Genomic DNA, 13,243 nt, shown 5'->3' with positions numbered 1-13,243 from the left:
TAATCTTCTTCCATCTCTATAGTTCTTTCTGATAAGATGCTTACCATAAAGATAGCATTTCTTGTTCCTCTATCTTCATATGGAAGAGCTGAAATTTCTGGCTTTAACTTGCTCCTGGATTATTCATCAGTATTTGAAGAAGGATCTTAGTAATGTGACTCATCAGACCGAAAGTGCAATGGCGTTCACATGAAATTGCTCTGGGCTTTTTAGGAAGTGCAACAGATATTGATTTACTTAAGGCTGCTGAGATTTCTCCTGTGTCATAAACTTCATTACAGATGAGAGTTGGTTTGTCTATTCCAAAGTCATATTAAAGAAGTGTTAAAAAGACACAAGCAGTCAGCATATATATATATATATATACGTATATATATATGTGTATATATACACATAAAGGAGACAAACTTTATTTAAATTAACAAAATGTAGGACAACTTATAGAATCTAGGCTCCATAATCTAGGCGCTGTGTTGAGTACAGCTGCACATTCAATTCGATTTAAATATAAACTAAGTATTTTCTTAAAAAAGAATCAGTTCATCTAATGATTTCTGATCATTTCACAGCCTGACTCCCAGAGTGCTGGAGAACTTCACACCAGCAGGAAAGTCATAAAATTTAATCAGCCACAAAACCTAGTAAAATTCAGCTCACTTAAATCATCCAGAGAGAGAGAGAGAGAGAGGAGAGAATCAAACCTAAAAGAGTTTAACTTCCTCAGCAATAAAAGAGATACAGAAAACACTACATCATTCAGGAGGGAACCATGTCCCACGGCCTTCATTGGGCAAAACCACCCGTCCCAATTCAATGCAAGCTTTTGAGCCTGCATGCCCTCATTTAATATAACCAGAATCAATTAGCTACCAGTTAATAGTAAAGTGCAAGTACCTTGAGTATAAACCATGCCGGTAATGTTCCAAAATAGAGCAGCCTAGCATTGTCAGTTAGACCTACAACTGCTTCTGTAAGGTAACTAAATGGGACTCAGACGCTAGTCCCAAAGTATTAAACACTCTGATCTGAAGGACGGCTCTTAAAAAAAAACAGCAACAGCGTAAGAAATTATTGTACCATTAGTATTAGTGTTATTACAGAGGAAGGCCCACACGGGCCAACCCCCATTCACAAACAGCACCTCCATGGTCAACCTTGATATGCCTTAATTTAGGACAAAAAAAATCTGTTTAAACAGTGAGTGCTGATGGTGGCAGGGGCGAAGAGGGAGTGGTGGCAGTAAATGAAATGGAGAGAGAACACCGACCAGAAGGAGTAACTGAGAATGGCCACACGAGGGAGATAAATGAACACAGCTTAGGGAGCAAATCATTCATCACACCCTGGGTCACGGACAGCCCAGGATTTAATCCGACTCTCTAGTGTAGTCAGCCTCGTGTCCCTTACTAGTTCTCCCCAAGGGGAACATTGACATTTGGCATAGTTTTATAATAAAAAAAATGGGTTTTGTTGTCAAACCAAAATCTTGAAACTAGTTTTCAAAGTGATTAGGAATGGAAGATGCCAACATAGAAAATTCTCCTGCAGGATAACCTAAACCTCATGGGAGGGAAAAAAGAAAAAAAGAGATTAACTCCGTAACCTTTTGGAGAGAATAGCGGTTGTGTATTTTTTGTGCTGTAGTTGCATTGAGGTACTGTAATTGCTCTTGATGTTCGTGTGCTGGATTGGCAGCTTATCGCGTCACAGACTGGTGCAGCCGGTTTGGATGTACCCGACGCGCATTAGTAGCTTGTCTCTGTTGAGCCAGGAATGACTGGGCTTGACCATGGCCCCGAGACCTTTCTTCCGTTACCTTTTGGTGAAGAGCCATGCCCTGTGGGAGAGTGAAGCAGAAATGAGGCAAACCCAATATTCCAAGATGGGTAAGTCAGCAAGTATTGAAAGATACCAAAATCTGATTACTTCAGACAACACCCACACCCCTCTGGGCTAATCAATCCATTTTTAAGCTTCAGCCTTGGCTCAGCGGTAGCACTCCTGCCTCTAAACGAGGATATTATCCGTTCAAGCCCCACTCTAGAAACTTGAGGGCATCCTCTAGGTTGATATTTCAGTTGAGGGAGTGCTGCACAGTCAGAGGTACCGTCTTTCAGATGAGATGTTAAACCAAAGTCCTCAGGTGGACAAAAAAGATATCATGGCAACTATTCAAAGTAGGATGGTTCTCTCAGTGTTCTGGTTCCTGATTAAGCAATGCCTTAATTTAAACATCGTTTTCAAATCCCTTCATGGCCTCACCCCCCCTCCCTACCTTTGTAATCTCCTCCAGCCCTACAATGCTCTGAGAGCTACAATCCTCTGAAATCTCCATACTCCTCCAGCTCTGGCCACTTGAGTATTCTTGATTTCAATTGCTCTAACCTTGGAGTCTGCATCTTCAGTTGCCTGGGCCCTAAGCTCTGGAATCCCCTCCCTAAGCCTGTTCCACTCTATTTTCTCCTTTTAGACACTCTTTAAAACTCACCTCTTTGACCAAACCATTGGGCCATCTGCCCTAATATGTGGCTTGACGTCAAATTTTGTTTGATAAATCTCCTGTGCCATGGCACGTTTTACTATGTTAAGGGTGCAATACAAGTACAAGTTGATTCTGTTGATATGGAAACAAGGTGGGCACATACCCTACCGCTTGTTTGGAGGCAACACACCAAAATGGACAGGTTGGGCCGAATGGCTTGTTCTCATATTGTACCTTCTACTCAAGACACTTCAAAAATATTTAGGTAGCTGTGAAGTACTATGGGGCATCCTGAGGACATGGAAAAGCCCTAGCTAAATCCAAACCTAGATAAATTCACTTTTTTCTTATTTGCAGTATTACCAGCTCTTGAAATTCTACTTTCATTTCTTCACCAAATAAAAACTTTGCCTAAACTCAACAGTTGAGATAATATATTACTTTTAAAAGTAATATCTCAGCCCAGGTATTGAAGTTTAAGATTAACTCTGGTTGACAAATTCAATCTCAGAAAATGTACCATCACTGCCATCTAGTGGCATATATGGGTAAGGTGTAAGGCTACAATGCCTAGTAGATCCGGTAGGAGAGTCTGGTCTGGAAACCAGCGTTTGAATCTTAATGTTGACAGGAGTCTTAGCTTTCTGCCGGCTATAAAACCTGTGGGTAAGGATTTTATTTTATCTGATCTGCCCTGCTTGGTACATCTTTTACTCAAAGTGTTAGAAATAATGTTTTATTTATTTACTCCCATCTCTCTAGTTTCTTCTCGGCACTTATAGATCTGCCTGGATACTCTCCAAATTCAACTGGAGTGGTAAAGAGCTATATAAATGAATGAATGATATGTAAAAAAAAAAAAGTTTTTCTAAACAATGACCTTCCATGAGTTTACAGACTTTAAGGAGAAGAAAAATAAAACAGGCATCAATTTTAGCAAATTTATAGACTTACCATGTTGTACCAGGCACTGATGATCAATTTCTCTTCTTGGTCTCTTTGGGACTTGTTTTTTTCAAAATCATTCTAACAAGGAACAGAAAGTAATGTGAAAAATTCGGTGGGACATTTAAAAAAGAGCCAGCAAGCTTATGGAAAGAACAGTGCCTGGAGCTTTTCCTGGGAACATAAACATTGTCAAACATTGGCTCCATGTCCTCATGCAGCTATTACAGGCACATTACGATTCAGGCACAACCAACTACCAATATGGGGCATTCCATGTAGCACTAAGAAGGGGAGGCAAGCACTAACAATGTAATTTGAGGCCCCCTTATGTGTTCACTTAATAAAACTGTACTTGCTTGGTTTTAAGACATTTTACATTGAACCAGCAACTCGTGTAAAGTGGTACCTTATATGGCTAAGGAATCAAACATTAATCTCTATTCCTAGCAAAAGGCTTTCTAATGGAAATCAAGGCTCCCCTGAACGAGACAGCTGATTAAGAGAGCGAGCAGCTGTCAGATGGACAAGGAAGGTTCCAAGTTAGACCCCTGGGCGGGATTTTACGGCCCCATCCACCGTCGGGATTGTCTGGTCCCGCCGAAAGTCAATGGACTTTTTGCTGGGCGACTGAACCTCCTGCAGTGGGTCCCACCACAACGGAGCCGGAAAATCCTGGCTCCCTGATTTGGGCCTAGTTAGTTTATCTCATTTAAGTAGGGCTGGGGTATAGGTGGGCATACAATATGAACTTCAAAGCCACGGGGTAAGATGGAGAAATAATTTTCTGCCAGGCTTCTTGTTTGATAATTACCCGCTGAAATCTGTTGACTATGGTTGCACAACTGTGGATCTGTGCCACAAGGAGTCAGCAGGCAGCTACAGAAGAAGAACTGAGGAGCAATAAGGAAAAGAATGAAAACCACACTGGTAACCTCTAACAGAGGAGCTGCAACACCAAAAATGGAGACTATTGTTAACAGGATCCAAGCCAGTAGGTGAAGCTGAAACCAAGACACAGAGCTTTTCTTTTTTGAGAGAGTTTATTGACTTGTTCAGTCTCACAGCTCTCCTCCCAAACCAACCAAGTGTCCCAGATGTTTCCTAATTTATATGTGCTCAAAGACAATTAATACTCATCACCTGTTTCACTTAACCGTAACAATGTAATTGACATTAACAAACCTTAATAAAGTAATTGACATGACACTAATAACTATGTCCTCACCACTGCAGGTTATCAACTTATAATGCACAGTAGAGCAAAAAGAAATTATTTTTCAGTTCAAACTCAGAATTGTAAAGGGAAACAAATCTCAGATATATAAGAGTGCTATCACCTCAAATTCTCCTGCATACCATCTATAAAGTCATAACCAACATAAAAGGTACTGCAGGGGAAACCTGCTTAAAATTTCTAAAGGTTTCTGGAAAAAATGGAAAGAAAAAGATGGCAAAATATTTAGTTAGTTTTGTTGGAACAGAATTTTAAACAAAGCAAAGTATATTTTTTGTAGTCTCTCCTCCGGTGTGAACATTCCACCCTCTGCAATTAGCTACCAATCAATAGGAAAATTAAATGAATGTATAAACAATCAAGCCAAGCAATTACTGCTATTCTGAATACAAAGGCATCTTGCACTCCCTGCATAGCCTCTCAGCTTAGTGTCACTCCAGGGAACATGTGTAATATCATATATAGGGCTGACCCAGTAAAACAGTTAGATAGTAGTACTCAAAAACGAACATAAAATACACGAGATTTTGCTAGGATTGCTATCAGACACAAGGGAAATTTGGCATTTCAAAGATTGAGTAAACTGTTCTCCTCTTGTCCAGGCATCACGTAACTGGGGGAAACTGATTCCACTGGCAAAAGAGTCGATCACCAGAGGATACTTTTAAGAAAAAAATCGCAGGGCGTTATAATTATCTAGATGCGCTACATGTATGCTACATTAAAGCATATTTAATAGCAACTTGAAGGGAATTGAATAAATACTTGAAAAGGAAAAGTCTGCAGGGGTATGGGGAAAGGATGGGGTCAAAATCCTGGAACTCCCTCCCTAACAGCACTGTAGGTGTACCCAAAGGGACCGCAGCAGTTCAAAAAGGCAGCTCACCCCTACTTTCCCAAGGGCAATTAGGGATGGGCGTTAAATAAATATGTCTATGTTGCCTAGCAAGTGATGCCCACATCCCATAAACGAACTTTAAAAAACACACTAATTAGGCGGCTCTTCTTAAAATCGGCTCTTCAAACCCGGCCAATCAAAAGCCTCACCTCTAACAGTTGAATCTTAACCTCTTTCTCGTGCAGTTGGTTTTTTAGGGCTTGAACTTCAGGAGCAGTTGTTGGAGTTTGTTTTGGGTCGAGCGTTTGAATCACCTGGGGAAAAGGAAAAGAAAGAAAAACCATTCTGGGTGAGCTGGTCAAACAACTCTACACTGGGAAATGCTCAGTTAATTTTATTTCTGGAAATTAAATGTCTCTCTCACCTTGGGTAATCTGAATCTGCCCAAGTTAATTCGAAAAAGTTTAGAAATGGAGCAGATTCCAACATTATTTCAAACTCAATCTCAATGCCTCTTAATCAGACTATATGCAGTTTAACATTGAGGTATGAAGAATTCTTAGTATCTGCTAGGGTTTTTTAAAAATTTAATTTAATTCTGGTTTTGATCTGAAAAATAATTCCTTACTACTCTTACGAATCACATGATGATGCCCTGCAGTGACCAAAGGACTTACCGTCCGTGCCTTCTCCAGATACTTCTTGTATCTTTCCTCCATGGCTTTCATGTCTTCATCTTTCTTCTTCAAAACTTCTTGCAGCTCATCAATCTTTCGGGCTGCTACACATTTAAAAAACAAAAATGAATTGCACATTAAGAGAGTTATGTTTACAGTCTAAAGATGCATTTCACTGTGAACAATTTGCTTCCTTTAAAAGCGATTCCTGACTTTCCAAACATTTCTGCAATTTGGTGGCAGATCATGCTTCATATTTCAAGGAGTGTGGGTAAACTGTGTGTACCCTTGCTTCTGCATCTTTTCTCTCCCTCCCCCAAAGTTATCCGCTGAGCTGCATTGGGTCAGTTAGCTCAGTTGGATAGACGGCTAGAGTGTGATTAAGAATGATAACAAAGGCATGGGATCAATACCCGTACCGGTTGCGGTAGTTCATGGAGGCTTACTTCCTCACCTTGCTTCAACGCTTGTACATGGTGTTCTTCAAGCCAAATATAACTCATTGTCTCTCTCTGGCTATGGTCCCTTGTGGACTTTAGCTAATTACCTGGTGCCAGTACTCATTTCAACGACTGACAAAATTCATGACTTGAGCTGCTGATTGCCTATTTAATTTCTAATCTAGCAACGGAGCTACAACAAGTGCATTCAATCCAATATTGGCAGAGCGATGGACTCGCAGAGGTGAACAAAACGTTAAGTTGAAGCCCCATTGGATTCCATTGCACAATTTGATGAGAAACAGAAAATCCTGGCAAACATTGCTTCCCTAATTAATATCTCCAAACCAAACAGATTACTTGCTCACTCATCTCATCAGTGCACGTGGATCATTGTTAGTACAGAATGGCTGCTGCATTTGACCAGACAAGTCAACATATTGCAAAGGTTTAGTGTGTGAAGTGCGCCAAGATGTTTTAATGTGCCGAGGAGCTTCATAATTGCAAGTAATTTGTATTTCTTACCAAAAGTCTTCCGGCTTCCGATACTTACTGTGGCTGTCAACGGTAGGCTCTAGGTCATCAATGTACTCTCTCTTTTTCTGTAGCTCATTGTGAGCTTCATGAAGCTTCTCTCTGTAACAACACAAAAGGACTCAATAGTTGCAGCACCTTTCTCAACGAGTCAGACACATTCCAAAAAGATGAGGGAAATCAACAGGTTGCATATTGAAGAGGTAATTTTAACAAGGTAGTTACCAATATAAACTGAACTTTCACCATGAACTTGCTGAATGTCAATTATTTCACTGAAGCTGGAAAACAGTTGCCAAATACAGCACAACATTCTTCATAGGGATAAGTGCAGGAGGGGCAAATGCTTTCACCACAAGTTGGATTTCAGGAGGCTTCTGCATATTGAGCCAGGTAGAGGTAATTGACTCAAGCTGATGAACTAAGCCACAGAGCAGCTAGTTTGAAATGGAGGTCAGACCTTAGCTGTCCTCTCCCAAGTGTTCTTTGTCCTCTACCCTGGTATTAGTTGAGTACTGTTTATATCAAGTGAACAGGAACTGGGCCAGAATCAAATTACCTCATCTCCTGCAAGATTAAATCATTTTTTTTGAAAAAAGATCTATAATGGAAACAATGAGAAAACAACACAAGACAAAGAGTAGCAGTGGAGGCACCAAGCATTTCAGTCCCACTTTGTGCACCTTCATCCTACTATTTTATTGTCTGTGGCTCCAGAGCTGTGTGCCCTCTTGAAGGATAGATAAATTATCATTTCCCTTAAACTGTTAACACTCTCACACTATTAATCAGGGGTGCCGGCTCAAGATGATGGCAATGTGAAGCATTGCCAAGAATCACTGAAGAAGCAGAATAAAGTCTCTCAAGATTATGTTAAATATTGGCAAGGACTTTAGCAGAGAAAATTATCAGTCTAGACAATATAATCTCTTTACAATTATTGGGCCTATTCTGCAACTACTTCACTCTGCAAAAGAGAATGGATGAGTTCTAAATTATACCCAGGCTAAGCGCCATTGTTAGAGGCGTTTTTGGATGTTAAACTCCATTTAGACAAATGCAAATCAAGACTTATGTTGATGCAAAGACAATGAAGTCTTCTCTACCTATTTTCCAAATACTAAGAAAGCTCAGCTATGGCGCCTCCATCATGCTGCTATAAAACTATCAAGATTCACAAAACAGTTCCTAAGTGGCAGGGAAACATCCGGAGGATATCAAGGTAACGCGCGTGTAGAATTAAAGGCCAAAAGTTTTATGGTTATAACTGGAGAACTATGCTGTTGATATCTCAGGAGAAACTATGGCTTTCAAATTTCATTTGCAAGACCAAACCCATGAAGGAGATTTTTTCTACTTACAAGTGTTCATCCAGCTTCCGTTTCAGCAGATTAGACTGCAAGGAGAAGAGGGGGAGAGGAAGACACAGTTGAGTATAGACCGCAACAGAAATACACAACTGTTCTTTTCATCAAAGGTCCACTGAAATAATTCTCACTTTTGCATAAATTAATTACACACAGGGAGGATGGGGGGTGGAAAAGCATGATTAAGCACAAGGACACAAACATAGCAGATAATCTAAAGAGACTCCCTGTCCCAAGTCACAACTCTTTCACTCGACCGTCAAGTTTACAGTGTCCTTACATCCTTTTTAACAATGATTTAAATCTGAATCCAGCAGGTCTCACTCAAATGCCATTGTGGATCAATCAGATTGCAATTACAGCTGGCTTGCCGCTTCTGAAGTAGACATAATTCAATAAGGGGTGGATAAAAATGTTACTCAACACTTCTTCACATCAACAGCCCCCACTGTGTTGAAAACAAAGCTCTTTTCATTCTACTCTAGTTCCTTCCTAGGCCTCAAAACCTTTCAGCTTCTTATTTTCGTCAGCCTCGTCTTTCTTCTATGTTCTACAAGATTTACAACGTAAGTTTAATCTCCCACTATTTCTTCTCTTCTATTTCTTCCAAGTGTTGATGACATCCAGTGCTTAAAATCTCTAGTTCTACTGGTGAAGGACACATTGTTTTTCTCTAGATACAAGTCAATCTCTGAGGCAAATATAAACCAAGTTTATGTTATCAATGGTTAACTTTATATCACATCTCGATTGCACCCTTGCATAGCTTATTATTCAGGTATTTGTTGGTGAAGATATCTACATTTTGTGACTGAACACTGTTTTCTGATGAGCACCAAACAGTGCGCACATGCACACACACACACAAAGGCATGCAGGCACGCAGAAAGTCAATGCTGTAAGTCTGCCAAGGATATACTCCACTGAAATGGAGCAGGCTCAAAAGGGCCGAAACTACGTTATACAGATTGAAGACTATGCTCAATGAAAAGATGGCTTCCGTGTTTCCTACATTACAACAGTGGCGAAACTTCAAATTGGCTGCAAATTACTTTGGGATGTCCTGATTTTTTGAAATTCATTTATGAGATGTGGGCATCGCTGGCTAGGACAGCACTTATTGCCCATCCCTAATCACACTTGAGAAGGTGGTGGTGAGTTGCCTTCTTGAACTGCTGCAGTCCATGTGGTGTAGATACACCCACAGTGCTGTTAGGGAGGGAATTCCAGGATTTTGACCCAGTGACAGTGAAGGAACGGCGATATATTTCAAGTCAGGCGGTGAGTGGCTTGGAGGGAAACTTGCAGGTGGTGGTGTTCCCATGTATCTGCTGCCCACGTCCTTCTAGACAGTAGTGATGTTGAGATAGGTAATACACAAATTCAAGTTTTCAGTAGGGGCTATTGACCTCAACTGATTTGACTTATCCACACAAGTAGAGGAAATCTCAGCTCCATTCATGCAGTGATGAAGTGAATGTCATGGTCAAAATACTGCATTATGTCCACAACAATTCAGCAAGTTAGCATTCCAAACATTTGATCAAGTTCTTACTTAAAATGAAGGGCCAGTGAAAGAGTTAGGCGACCATTTTACTTCCATAATAACCAGCAGTGAATTCTATCTAGTGTTTAACCCTTTGAAAAGGCTCAGGTATCACACACTTGCACTTCCAAAATTATTCTCTACGAATTTTCAAATGGATGTGTGTAAAACATTCTTGGAATTGATAGTTCTATAGCAACTGATAATGCTGAGTACAAAATTGCTTAATGTTGTGGCATGAGCTTTTACCCAGTTACCAACAATAGGGACATAGGAACGAAGGGCTGGAAAAGACGTTGTGGTCCACCGGTCCCGTTAACATCAAGCTTGGGGTTTTAAAAGCCTGTAGGTTGTAGGAAAAAGACAAGACTTGGGAAGGTGAGGCATTCATTGTTTTAAGGTCCTGGTAAGGGATAGGCCAGGAGTCAGAAAAATAGCACACAAGATGGGAAATAAGGTACTAGAAGCACATTTCTCACTTTAACCAATCCGTGAATTCACATAGGAGCTCAAGGAATATCTGTTTAATGATCCATTATCAGGCCATCTTCAACAACAAAGTAATCAAGGCATTGCACTCATCTTGGTAGAGAAAAAAAGGCAGTCTTCAAAGGGTTAAAACTATATCCAAACCATAAATCAAGAAAAATAAGCACTTTAAATGTGAAAACTGACCCTTGGAAGATTTCAAAATTAAATGGTGATTTAACAGCAGAACGTAAAAATATGTAAAGTGTTTAAGTAGTGCACCAGGGCAACCAATCCGTGCAATTTTTCCATTGATTTGTGCTTTTGCTGTACACTAATTCTGGATGAGTTTCTAATGCTGATATACTTACAATGGCCTATTGCAGATGAGAACACACAAAAGGGAAAAGAAAGAAATACATTAGACATTTATAAACCAAAAGTTATTCCACATTAGTCAGTGCCACATTGTACACATCAACCTCTCCTCATTAACGAACATGTAGCTTTTGAAATATTTTGTATAGATGCCCAGTGAGGGCAAGAACAACAAAAAATTATCTGTACACAAGTTATATGTATGGTTTTCAATCACAAAATTCTCTCTAACCTTGATTGCATGAACGATTCAGCTTCTTTTCAAATTCATCCCTCCCTATCTCTGACCCCTAACACAACTCTCCAAGATAATTCTGATCTACTGAGCATTCCTGTTTTTAATTGCTCCACTATTGGGGACCGAGCTGTCTGGGCCCTAAGCTATGGAATTGCCTCCTTAAACATCTCCACCTCTCCTTCCTCCTTTAAGACCTACCATTTTGACCAAGATTTTGATCATCTGCCCTAATACCACCTAATGTCAATCAGTGTCAAATTTTGCTTAATGCTGTGAAGCATCTCGGGACATTACATTAGGTTAAAGGTGCTACATTAATATTTGTTGCTGTTTGTTACAATTACCTTTCTTTAAATGTCTGTAGGATGGGGGAGGATAACAATATAGCATGCAACATCCTTGCTTACGTTTATACAAACATCACCAGCAAACTACTCCAACAGCATTCTTCAGCTACAATCAATCACAGAAGGGAAAATCTGACTGCTTTCATCATCTTTGCTGCATTTCAAATCACATGTAGCTCCACTGGCAAAATTGGTGCTATGGATTTGGGCCCTTGAGAATTAGATCAAGCTAAATTTCACTTTGGATGTGACACAAACACAAGGGCAGGAGTGGTTGTGAGCGGGGAGGATGGTGCAAGCAACAGCAAGACAGACATATGCTGAGGAAGGGAGGGAAATGACTTTAAGGAATTTAAGACGTCACTTGACTTGGCTTGTTTTCCCACCAGTATTTCAAAACACTGAATATATTTTACTTTCTTCATTAAAGGCTGCCTGTTCCACTTCGCTCTTTCCAGAAGGCCAGGCCAATCAATTATCCAGCACTTGTACTTACATCTTCAGCCTTGCTTCCCTGCTCCTGTAGAGCCCTTTGGAGTTGGTCTACTTGTGAGCGCAGCTCAGTGATCTGCTGCCGATTCAACCTAGAGACATTGGTTATCAGGGTTAAAATGCATTTGTTAACATTAAGCTTCCCAAAATGTTCATGTGGTTTTGGCAGCTCCTGCTTTGAAGAAAGATTACAGGGCTAATAACAAAAAAGTCACAGTGACCTGCAGGGAAGAGCTTTACTTCAGAACAGAGAAACAAGAGCATTAAATATGTTAAACTTGTTCTGTCTGTCTGCTAGATGATTAGTGTTTCAGCTTCATTTATCTGTCTTGGTTTCCTATCCCTCAACATCCTCACCTAACAAAAACTAATCAATTTTAGATTTTAAATTTTCAGTTAAAGCCTCAACAGCTTTTTTGGAGGACAGAGTTCCAGATTTTGACTAACCTTTGTGCAAAGAAGTGCTTCAGATATTGCCACTGAATGGCCTAGATCTAACTTTACTATGCGCCTTGTTCTTAATTCCTGACCAGAGGAATTGTTTCTTATCTACCCTATTCCTAAACATAAATAGATCATCCCTTAATCTTCTGTACTCATTACTTTTTCTTTATTTGTTCCTGGGATGTGGACATCGCTGGCAAGGCCAGCATTTGTTGCTCATCCCTAGTTGCCTTTGAGAAGTTGGTGCTGAGCTACCTTCTTGAACTGCTGCAGTCCATGTGGTGTAGGTACACCCAGAGTGCTGTTAGGGAGGGAGTTCCAGGGTTTTGACCCAGCAACAGTGACAGAATGGCAATATATTTCCAAATCAGATGTTGTGTAACTTGGAGGGGAACTTGCAGGTGGTGTTGATCCTATGCATCTGAAGCCCTTGTCCTTACAGGAGGCTGAGGTTCTGGGTTTGCAAAATGCTGTTGAAGGAGCCTCAGCGAGTTGCTGCAGTGCATCTTATAGATGGTATGCACTGCTGTCATTATGCGCCAGAGGTAGAGGAAGTGAATTTTATGGTGATGGATGGGGTGCCAACCAAGCGAACTTCTTTGTCCTGGATGGTGTTGAGCTTCTTGACTGTTGTTGGAGCTGCACTCATCCAGGCAAGTGGAGAGTATTCCATCAACTCCTGACTTGCGTCTTGTAGAAGGTAGACAGGCTTTGGGGAGTTAGGGGGTGAGTTACTCACTGCAGAATTCCCAGCCTCTGATCTGCTCTTGTAGCCACAGCATTTATGTGGCTGGTCCAGTTAAGCTTATA

The 13,243-nt window shown here is 40.5% G+C and overlaps 1 protein-coding gene across 2 annotated transcripts in view; it reads right to left on the bottom strand.

The window, feature by feature from the left end:
- Nucleotides 1–352: 352 nt before the first annotated feature.
- LOC121271286 (protein Hook homolog 3-like) overlaps nt 353–13,243 on the bottom strand; it is a 53,756-nt gene continuing 40,865 nt past the window's right edge. The window contains exons 16-23 of one of the 2 annotated variants that reach the window (XM_041177161.1): nt 11,994–12,081; nt 10,906–10,911; nt 8,515–8,549; nt 7,173–7,255; nt 6,180–6,283; nt 5,712–5,816; nt 3,437–3,508; nt 353–1,837 (exon numbers count right to left, since the gene is read on the bottom strand). In XM_041177161.1, coding sequence (XP_041033095.1) covers nt 1,697–1,837; nt 3,437–3,508; nt 5,712–5,816; nt 6,180–6,283; nt 7,173–7,255; nt 8,515–8,549; nt 10,906–10,911; nt 11,994–12,081 — 634 coding nt within the window. In that variant the 3' untranslated portion in view covers nt 353–1,696. The remainder of the gene's footprint in view (nt 1,838–3,436; nt 3,509–5,711; nt 5,817–6,179; nt 6,284–7,172; nt 7,256–8,514; nt 8,550–10,905; nt 10,912–11,993; nt 12,082–13,243) is intronic. The other variant, XM_041177162.1, reaches the window with a different exon arrangement.

Source organism: Carcharodon carcharias, chromosome 30 (genome assembly GCF_017639515.1).
Source record: "Carcharodon carcharias isolate sCarCar2 chromosome 30, sCarCar2.pri, whole genome shotgun sequence".
Classification (NCBI taxonomy): domain Eukaryota; kingdom Metazoa; phylum Chordata; class Chondrichthyes; order Lamniformes; family Lamnidae; genus Carcharodon; species Carcharodon carcharias.
The sequence above is the reverse complement of the archived record's forward strand: the minus strand, read 5'-3'. Positions and strand labels throughout refer to the sequence as shown.